The 11,293-nt window shown below is 36.1% G+C and overlaps 1 protein-coding gene across 2 annotated transcripts in view; it reads left to right on the top strand.

Moving 5' to 3' along the window:
• The window catches only part of gabbr1b (gamma-aminobutyric acid (GABA) B receptor, 1b), a 121,819-nt gene that overhangs the window by 100,627 nt on the left and 9,899 nt on the right, over positions 1 to 11,293 (top strand). The window contains exons 19-21 of one of the 2 annotated variants that reach the window (XM_016472365.1): positions 1,312 to 1,419; positions 1,543 to 1,636; positions 6,196 to 6,323. In XM_016472365.1, coding sequence (XP_016327851.1) covers positions 1,312 to 1,419; positions 1,543 to 1,636; positions 6,196 to 6,323 — 330 coding nt within the window. Of the gene's footprint in view, positions 1 to 1,308; positions 1,420 to 1,542; positions 1,637 to 6,195; positions 6,324 to 11,293 lie in introns of both variants that reach the window. The other variant, XM_016472364.1, reaches the window with a different exon arrangement.

Here is an 11,293-nt window from a genome sequence, read left to right as displayed (position 1 = left end):
CAAAACTCTGCATTTGAACAGTCAATAGCAAATATTTAAACTAATAACAAAACAGTAGCTGATTCAGAAGCGCCAGATATTCATAGCAAAGTCAGAATTACCTCTTCTCCTAGGTTCACGAAACGGTCGTTCATAAAATGCATTGCTGTTCTGTTGTAAGTAATCTTAAAGATTCCTAAATGTATCTACTTTCGGAAGGCCAAATAAAGTGCTTTTGTTTTTGCACTGAAACACACAGCGACTCCCTGACATGGCTGCTTCAACACTAACTGCGGTTACTGAAACCACGCCTTCTTTCTTTGCGTGCACATTTGGGCCGCATTATGCTAATATTTCCACATAGTGAGGTAGATATGTGGGGGCGTGTTAGAACGAGCCGTTTTAGGGGGGCGTGGCAGAGTCTTAACTTTGATAAAGAATATCTCTTTGGATTTGAGACTTTAGTCTTTGCAACTTCAGGGATCTTATCTATGCACAATCAGCTTGTAACACTCCAAAGAGAAAGGAAAACTTGAAATCGCATCATATGACCCCTTTAAAGAAATAAAGTGTAAAGAAATAATTTACACTTGACTCTCCATTTGTAAAAACATACTTAAAAACTAGCCTATGGGGAAACCAGAAGCTCATCCACCTAGAAAAGCAGTTCCACCACTTAAAGGATGATTGAAGTGCCTTTAGAGCTTAATATAAGCACTTGGAACAAAAATGCAAGCTTCACATTTTTACTTGAAAACCCCCTGAAATGGCCCATAGTCTTTTTTTAGTACATTCCTGTTCTTTTTTACAGAGGCATGAGTCAAAGTTCTGTGGTAATCGATAGCAGTCCATACATAGAGCTTAACTTGTTTTAAACCCAGAAAATTCCTTGAGTCAATTGTCTGGCTATGTGTGAGTTCTTTCATCTTCGCCGCTGTGAAGGTGTGTTTGAGGTTTATGAGCTCTCAAAAGTGACAATAAACAATACGAGTCACAGAGAACATAAACACTTTTTATGTTGCTCTTTAAATAAATACTTTTTATGTTTAATTGCTCACAAACACCATCCTCGCTACAAGAAAAGAACAACTATTGATTTTGTTGCAGCGTTATGGTCTCAGCCGAAATCCATTATAGACACTTTCCTTACTTAAACCATAAAGTGCGGCCACCGTGTGGCGGATTGAATTGGCATCCTGATAATGGGCCATTGTTTCCCCTTCAAGCTCTCTGGACTTACGCTCTATATGTTGTCATGAATCACGGCGCAAGCTGTGTCTTTCACTGTCCAGAATGGAAAGTTGATTCAGTGGTCCTTTTATATCCCAGCAGCACCTGGAGCCATGGAAGCTCTATGCCACCGTGGGAGCCCTGCTGGTTATCGACATCCTGTCCCTTATGATTTGGCAGATCGTGGATCCCCTGCACATCACAGTGGAGGTATGGCAGCACTCAGTTTTTGATCAAGGACTGTGACACAGCTGGATTGGTGTTTGGCCTCAAGGTGCATATAAACAAAATATTGAATGAGCTGCTGTTGTGTTTCTCTTTCTATCTGAGCAGAAGTTCACTAAAGAAGCACCTAAAGGTGACGTGGATCAGTTGATTGAGCCTTTGCTGCAGCACTGCAGTTCAGAGAAAATGAACACATGGCTTGGTAAGACTTCTCTGGGTTTGGCACTGTATTTGTTCACATTGCACCCAATTCTGATTTGTTTTTTTGTCGAATGTAAATGCCTACACTCTTAAAAATAAAGGTTCCTTATTGGCATTGGTTCCATGAAGAACCTCTAACATTCATGGAACATTTTCATTGCATTAAACATTCTTTATAGTGGGGAAAAAATTATTTAGAATTTTAAAATGTTCTTCACACTAAGAAAAAATGGTTCTTTTAAAAATTGTTCACTGGAAGGTTCTTTGGGGAGCCCAAAATGGTTCTTCTATGGCATCACTGCGAAACCCCTTGAAACCTTTATTTTTAATAGTGTACAGCTGCATTTTATACATTTTACCAGTTAATGCATTTCCTGACTGTATTTCAGTTCAAAAACCTGCTTTTTATTTACCAACCACTTGTAATCTAGTTAAACCCGACACTATCTGTGCTGATTTAGGGCTGCGGAAGGCATATTTAAATTAAGTCGTTTTTGTAGAAAACAGGCAGTAAATAGAATTTTGTTTGAAGGAGATGTTTGTGTACATTTTCTAGTGATCATGCTGGCGGTGATTCATCAAGCGATGATTAAATGATATATTATAAGCAGTGTATATCCAGATGCGCAGTGTAATCAAGCACCCTTAAGACATTTTAAAGAGCCGCCTGAGCTGCCTGGAACACACTGGAGGAGTGATGCTGCACATTTGCAGTAAAGTATGACAGATTCCCTTGTGAAAAAAGAAGTGTGCTAAATTAATTTCAATGTGCACTTGTAGTATACTTTAAATAATTTGAAGTATTTTTAAGTATATTTTAAATATTTATATCTATAAATATATAAGTATATTTTAAATATATTTTTATATTTATTATATAATTATATATATTTTTTTAAAACTGCAGAAAATATAATGAAGTAAACGGCCACTTAATTGTACTTAAAGAGAGTAGACTTCAATGACTGTTTCTTAACGCACTCACATACACTTATAAAAAGTACTCTTTGTAATAATGTCAAATTAAACGTTTTACCTTAAACTACATCTTAAATCATTATATTTTAGAAATATTGTTTCTTATTTTGATCTGTTGACTAACATATTAAAGCACATGTGAAGTACTTGATTATAACTGTAACTGTGTTATTCAATATTACATTTAAAGTTATTATATTTTAAATGACCTAAATTGCAACTTCTTTACAAATGTGTAATTACAGATATATTTAAATACATGACATAGAAGTTTCAGTAGAGATGACATAAGTTTATAAGTATTAGTTTACCATAAATGTTTGTCAGAACATTCAGCGGTACACTTTAACCATATTTAAAAGACAATAGAAGTAATTGTGAAATTACATTATAAAGATGTACTTAAGTCCTACTTAAACGGTTAGTTCACCCAAAACTGAAAATTAGCCCATAAATTATTCACCCTCAAGTCATCCTAGGTGTATATGACTTTCTTCTTTCAGACGAATCCAGTCGGAGTTATATTAAAAATTGTCTTTGATCTTTCAAGTTGTTTAATGCCACTCAGCGGGTGTTGCATGCATCAGTCCAAAAGAAGTTAAATAAAAAGCGCCCATCCATAAACAAAATGTCTCACACGGCTCCGGGGGGTGAGTGTCACATGTTAGTGTCCTGATGTTACCTGATTTGCATAATTCCTATATTAAATCAGATACTAAAACAACACAGACGGTGCATGCAAATAAACGAGACTACTAACGGTTACCCTGTGCCTCTGCTCTTGTTCGTCATGATCTTGTCATGGTGTCTGAATAAAGCCTATAAGCCTGTGAGTGAAAGAGTGATTTAATGAAGGAACCCCAGTGGTGTCAACCTTCAGCCTCTCAACTCAGGTGTTTCCTGCTTGTAAGTGTTTAACTAATTAAACAAATTAATTGCTACCTTTATGAGACAAATTGGACTGGCCTTGCTCTTCCAGTTACGGTCAGCCTTCAGTGTATTCTTCAGGCAAAGTCCTTGAGAAATGAGCACAGCTGGCCGTAAACAGACCTGTCATACAAATACTTTCTGTCATAACAGTTTCTCTGCATAAACCATTTAGGGCATTTGGTCCAAGGACGCATGGACAGCAGTATCCTTTCACGACATCTGGATGAGAACATAATTGATCGAACAGAACTAAAACAAACCAAATATAGCAGAGTTCTCAGTGAGATCACAAAGTGTGGTGTGAATGTGAGGGATGAATGGTTAGATACAGGCAAAAGTCATGGGAGCAGGCAGCGCCTGTGACTGACTGATTACCCTGTCAGAGTGATAATGTCCACCTATCATGTTTGCATCGGCCTGAATACATCAAACTGGTGGAAATGGATGGACTAATTACATAGTAAACAGCTCACCCACTCAGATAGCACCATTTTCGGTCACATCCAAAGCCAAATGAATTTGAAATGATAATCTGAGAGTGAGCTGGTTTTTAGCAAACACTCAGTTAAATTAAATCTGCACCCCCAGTCTGCGACCTTCATTACACCAGCAGTGTTTACCGAGGATTTAAAGGATTAGTTCACTTCCAGAATAAACATTTCCTGATAATTTACTCACCCCCATGTCATCCAAGATGTTCATGTCTTTCTGTCTTCAGTCGCAAAGAAAGTAAGGTTTTTGAGGAAAACATTCCAGGATTTTTCTCCATATAATGGACTGCAATGGTGCTCAACGGGCTGAAGGTCCTAATAGCAGTTTCAATGCAGCTTCAAAGGGCTCTACATGATCCCAGCCGAGGAATAAGGGTCTTATCTAGCGAAACGATCGGTCATATTCTTAAAAAATAAAAATGTATGTACTTTTTAACCACAAATGCTCATCTTGCACTAACTCGACCTTACGCATTATGTAGTCACATTGGAAAGATCACATATGATGTAGGAAGTACCGACCCAGTGTTTACAAAGCGAACGTGGAAAGTTTCGCCCTACCCAACCGGAGTACACAGACGAAGAGCTAACCGCACGTGACCTTTCCAACATGATTACGTCATGCGTGAATTTGCAGACGTGCATCACGGAGCTAGTGCAAGACATGCATTTGTGGTTAAAAAGTATATAATTTTTTTTGTAGAAAATGACTGATTGTTTTGCTAGATAAGACGCTTATTCCTCAGCTGGGATCATGTAGAGCCCTTTGAACCTGCATTGAAACTGCAATTTGGATCTTCAGCCCGTTGGCCACCATTGAAGTCCATTATATGGAGAAAAATCCTGGAATGTTTTCCTCAAAAGCATTCATTTCTTTGCGAAACTGATGACAGAAAGACATGAACATCTTGGATGACATGGGGGTGAGTAAATTATCAGGAAATTTTTATTCTGGAAGTGAACTAATCATTTAATGGTCAGACAAGAAGGTGATGATAAAAAATAGACAAGCAACAGCCAGTGGTAACAAATCAAAAGCTCAATGAAATATGATTGGTATTGTTGTATATTGTTTTCGAAGCACTGTAAAAATGTTTAAAAACCCATAAACTTGATGAGAGTTTGATATGATGGGATTTAATAAATATTATGATAATTTACAATACCTTTCAAAAGTCAATTTTAAAAGAGATTTTGAAAGAAGTTCACCAAAGCTGCATTTATTTGATCAAAAATACAGTAAAAAAGTAATAATGTGAAATTATTCACAATATTATTACAATTTAAAATAACTGTTTTCTATTGTAATATATTTTGAAATGTATTTTTATTCCTGTGATCAAAGCTGAATTTTCTGCATCATTACTCTTCAGTCTTCAGTGTCACATGATCCTTCAGAAATCATTTTAATATGCTGATTTGCTGCTCAATAAACATTTTTTATTATTATCAATGTTGAAAATGTAAACACTGAAATAGTAAAAAAAAAACACCTAAATAGTAGAAAACATTTAAATTGTTTTTGATCAATTTGGAGAAAAAAAAAAAGGGTTTATTTCTTAAACAATATAATCTCACTGGCCCCAATCTTTTTAATAGTAGTTTAATAGTAATCAAAATATATTATTATATTGGTATATTAATATAATCTAAAATAAACCATATTGCCCTTACAAAGACCTGAGATGACCGAACACCTGAGAAGAGATGATGCAACCCCCTCAGAGGACCTCAGATGATGCCAACCCCTCAGACAACATACAAAACTACCAAATTTTGCTACAAGTTTGATTGCAACATATAATCATTGCTGTTAATAGTGATCATCGTTTGATTGCGTCATTAACTGAATTTTACCATACATTTCTGCCATATGTACATCAATTTGACATAGTCACCACTGACAAGCTACTACTAAATATATTGTAGAAACGTAATTTTCTGTAAAGTTGCTTTGCAATGATTTGTATCGTGAAAAGCGCTATACAAATAAACTTGAATTGGATTGAATTGAATTGCTCCGTTTGTTTGAGTGGCCCAACACCGCAACATTGGCTCCATCAGTAGTGAGTGTTGAAGTGATTTGGGATGGAACAATGATAAGGACAATAAGGATGTTTGGAAACCTGTTCATTATTTTTGTCTCTGTTTTGTCTTTTAGGTGTCGTTTATGGCTATAAGGGTTTGCTGCTGCTTCTGGGGATTTTTCTGGCTTATGAAACCAAATCTGTGTCCACTGAAAAAATAAACGATCATCGAGCTGTTGGGATGGCCATCTACAATGTCTCTGTGAGTCTGTTCATCTTTTTTATACTTGTCCCTCTGGACATTTTAAAGAGCGCCTTGGGTGACATTTGAAATGTCAGTCGTCACCCAAATATTGTCCAATTAAAAGGTAGAACTGTTCAGCTGACGTGACTGAAATAGCACCGCAGAGGGTTTTTTTCCTTTCATTGCTCAAGTTTAGTTGGGAGTTGGCTTGTGAATTGGACGCAGCGTCAATCTGGAGCTGTTGTGTGTCACAACACACTCATAAGCAGCAAGAACATGCCTGGAGCTCTTCAGTGTGGCTCTGCTAGATTTGATGGAAGTGAAGTGTCTGAGCCTGCCATCTCGAATGCTGTCCAGGGACGCAGAGTTTTCCAGAGGACAGGGAAAAGGGGGGAAAGAGAGCTTCCCCTCATCACCGGGAATAAGCGTGCACGTCAGTTTGACGAGACTGGAGCTCTAAAGTAGTTCGAAAACTCAAGTAAAGTGGTCCCTCAGTAATGTTGAAAGTTGTTTGTTTTTGCACATCATCTCGTCTGTTCCACTTTAGCATTTCAGTGCCGCCCCACGGCTCACAAGTCATGAAAGCAGCACGTACCATGCTGATAACACACTCAATGTGGAGGCTAAATACACAGGAATCTCGTTTAATTTGCCATAAAGACTTCTGGTCTGTTTTCTATGGTGAAAGTCGATTGGAAATAAAGCACAAAGCTTTTGTTCATCAGCTTTTTCATTGTAAGCTTTTCATTTGAAGCAGTGTGTTTCTCTTCATCTCGGCCTCCGAGGATTATCCATTATACACTGAACCCAATTTTAGCTCAAATTGAGGGAGAGACTTTAGATCAGCAAGGGGCCGAATTTTGCATTTTAATCTTGTCTCAGGCCGACTCCTGGCCCTTAGCAAATGCCCATTCTGCTAAAGAAAGGATCTCAGATGCCATCTGCCATGCCATTACAAACTCCATCACTTTTTTAGAATTTCAGCTGCTTGGAGGACAATAATAAAGACGAGAGCCCTCCGGTTCACAGCAAACTGATAAGATTTATTGAATTCACATTCTGAGGACTTGTTTGACACCCGAATCAAGAAATAGAATGCATAGAGGTTTTTGAAATATTATTTATTTTATTTATTTATTTATTTGGAAGGGACCATGTACAGTATTAAACATAAATGTTTCCATTTGATGTTCCATAGTTAGCCAGTGGCTAGTTTTTATCTGCAGTCCTTTGGCAGGTCACCATTAATAACCTCCTCTCAGTAAAATAACAGAACAATTTCTGCATGATGCATTCAATATATCGTACATAAGTCATAAGTACTTTCATATATTTATATACTTATAATAAATGTATACGTTTAAAAAAAAAAAAAATAGTGCACCCAGCAATAAGCCTGATGAAATAAACAGTGAGTACCAACTTTAATTTCGTTTTTTCCACACTCGAAGCTAGAATGTTAACTTTTATTGTGCTTTTATGGTTGTTTTGGGGATAATTCGCCCAAAAATGGAAATTCTGTCATCATAACTTAACCTCAAGTTGTTCCAAACCTGTTTTTTTTTTTCTTTTCTTCTGTTGAACACAAAAGAAGATATTTTGAAGACTGTGGGAAACCAAACAGTTGCTGGTCACAATGACTTCCATAGTATTTTTATTTTATTTTTATTATTCTATAGAAGTCAGTTGAAACCAGCAATTGTTTGGTTACCCACAGTCTTCATAATCTTCTTTTGTGTTCAACAGAAGAAAGAAACTCATACTGGTTTGGAACAACTTGAGGATGAGTAAATAATAACAGTATTATAATTTTTGGGCGAACTATCCCTTTAACTGTCATTTATATAGTCATTATTTAAAATGTCTCCTTTTTGTGTTCCACAGAAGAATTGAAAGTCATATGGGTTTGAAATGACATGAGGATGACTAAATAATGACATACTGTAAATTCTGTCATCATTTACTCACCCTCATGTTGTGACAAACATGCAAAAAAATAAGAAATCAGGAAGGGGGCCAACACTTTTTCACACCACTGTATATATATGTATATGTTCATGTTATGTGCTATTGTAATGATTTTATTCGTTTTGGGGTTTTTTCTACTCTGCTTTAATTTATTTTTATTTCAGTTTTGGTTTTAGTAATTTTAGTACTTATTTAGTAACTTATTTTATTTCAGTTAGTTGCAAAGGCAACATTTCTAGTTTTTAAGTTCAGTTTTTTCATTTATCAAACTTTTTTATTTTCAAAATTTGGAAACTATTTTTATAGTTTTACTTAACAATTACAACACTGTGTTGGACGTTGTCAATACACAAATATAGTTGTTCCAAACCTGTTTTTTTTTTTCTTTTCTTCTGTTGAACACAAAAGAAGATATTTTGAAGACTGTGGGAAACCAAACAGTTGCTGGTCACAATGACTTCCATAGTATTTTTATTTTATTTTTATTATTCTATAGAAGTCAGTTGAAACCAGCAATTGTTTGGTTACCCACAGTCTTCATAATCTTCTTTTGTGTTCAACAGAAGAAAGAAACTCATACTGGTTTGGAACAACTTGAGGATGAGTAAATAATAACAGTATTATAATTTTTGGGCGAACTATCCCTTTAACTGTCATTTATATAGTCATTATTTAAAATGTCTCCTTTTTGTGTTCCACAGAAGAATTGAAAGTCATATGGGTTTGAAATGACATGAGGATGACTAAATAATGACATACTGTAAATTCTGTCATCATTTACTCACCCTCATGTTGTTCCAAAGCCATATGACTGTCATTCTTCTTTGGAACATGAACTAAAATATTTTAAAGATTGGCTTGCTGCTCTTTTCCATTCAGGATTCACTTACTGTTTGCATTATTTAGCATGGCCATGCATTTTAAGCTAAAAGCATGCAGGTTTTCATACATCATTACTGCTCTGTCATGGTGTGATTCAAATGGGCTCTGTGAAAGCCGTAGGCTACTGCTGTGAGTCCAGCTGTAAACCGCTTTGTTTAGAGAGACTGCTTGCACTTTTTGTCCTGTCCAAATAACTAATGACCCTGTAAAAAAAGATCACCTCTGTTGATGCCAGACAACATTTTCTTTTTGCTAGCCTGGATAAGATTTTACTGGTTTTGTGAGAAATGACTGACTGATGATCAATATTTATTGCTTCATGCTTCTTTCTCTCTTGGCTTCTGTTCTCCCTTCCTCTGCCTTCTAAAGAAGTTTTTTCTTTTAGTTATGTAAACATCACATTATGAACGATCTTGTGAATATATTATCATGCCTTCATCGTTTATTTCTGCTGCTTTTCAATAGCCATTTATGCATATACTTTATTGCTGAATGTGCCATACCCAGACTTTCAATCATAAATGAAAATCAGTGAAATAATTGTGAAATATTCGTAAACCATTTTAAAATTTATTGTGTAAACATTTATAAGGAAAATGAAATTTGAGAAATTTGTATTTAGCATAATTTATCCCAATATTCTGTAAAATAATGCAAAAAAAGTGTGAAAATATTAATTGTATTTAGGATATATAAAATGCTAGCTATGTAATTAGTAATTTTATTCCAAAAATGTTTAAAATCTTTAAACAAATTTTTATCATGCAATACATCATTTAAGAATTTAGAACAGTGGTTCAGAAAAATAATAATTCAGATGAAGTGAGAGAACCCTCTTTTGATAATTGTTATTTTAGTATTATTTATGTACTGTTGTAGTATATATTATTATTTTAGATTCGTTTTATATATATACAGTGGTGTGAAAAAGTGTTGGCCCCCTTCCTGTTTTTTTATTTTTTTGCATATTTGTCACACTTGAAAGATTCAGATCATCAAACAAATTTGAATATTACACAAAGATAATGCAAGTAAATACAAAATGCAGTTTTTAAATGATTATTTATTTTATTAAGGGAAAAAAGCTGTCCAAACCTGCCTGGCCCTACGTGAAAAAGTAATTACCCCCTAAATCTAATAACTGGTTGTGCCACGCTTTGCAGCAACAACTGCAATCAAGTGCTTGCGATAACTGGCAATGAGTCTTTCACATCGCTGTGGAGGAATTTTGGCCCACTCTTCTTTGCAGAATTGTTTTAATTCAGCCACATTGGAGGGTTTTCGAGCATGAATGGACTGTTTAAGCATCTCAATCGGATTTAAGTCCGGACTTTGATTTGGCCACTCCAAAACCTTAATTTAGTTTTTCTTGAGCCATCCAGAGGTGGACTTGCTGGTGTGTTTGGGATCATTGTCCTGCTACATAACCCAAGTGCGCTTGAGCTTGAGGTCACAAACTGATGGCCGGACATTCTCCTTCAGGATTTTCTGATAGAGTGCAGAATTCATGGTTCCGTCAATTATGGCAAGTTGTCCAGGTCCTGAAGCTGCAAAGCAGCCCCAGATCATCACACTACCACCACCATGTTTGACTGTTGGTATGATGTTCTTTTTATGAAATGCTGTGTTGGTTTTACGCCAGATGTAACGGGACACACACCTTCCAAAAAGTTCAACTTTTGTCTCATCAGTCCACAGAATATTTGCCCAAAAGTCTTGGGGATAATCAAGATATTTTTTGGCAAATTAGAGACGAGCCTTTGTGTTCTTTTTGGTCAGCAGTGGCTTTTGCCTTGGAACTCTCCCATGGATGCCGTTTTTGCCCAGTCTCTTTCTTATTGTTGAATCATGAACACTGACCTTAATTGAGGCAAGTGAGGCCTGCAGTTCTTTAGATGTTGTTCTGGGTTCTTTTATGACCTCTTGGATGAGTCGTCGTTGTGCTCTTGGAGTAATTTTGGTTGGCCGGCAACTCCTGGGAAGGTTCACCATTGTTCCAAGTTTTCTCAATTTGTGGATAATGGCTCTGACCATGGTTCGCTGGAGTCCCAAAGCCTTAGAAATGGCTTTATAATCCTTTCCAGACTGATACATGTCAACTGTTTTGATTATCATCTGTTCTTGAATTTCTTTAGATC

This window comes from Sinocyclocheilus anshuiensis, unplaced genomic scaffold (genome assembly GCF_001515605.1).
Source record: "Sinocyclocheilus anshuiensis isolate Anshui unplaced genomic scaffold, SAMN03320099.WGS_v1.1 scaffold804, whole genome shotgun sequence".
Classification (NCBI taxonomy): Eukaryota; Metazoa; Chordata; class Actinopteri; order Cypriniformes; family Cyprinidae; genus Sinocyclocheilus; species Sinocyclocheilus anshuiensis.
The sequence above is the reverse complement of the archived record's forward strand: the minus strand, read 5'-3'. Positions and strand labels throughout refer to the sequence as shown.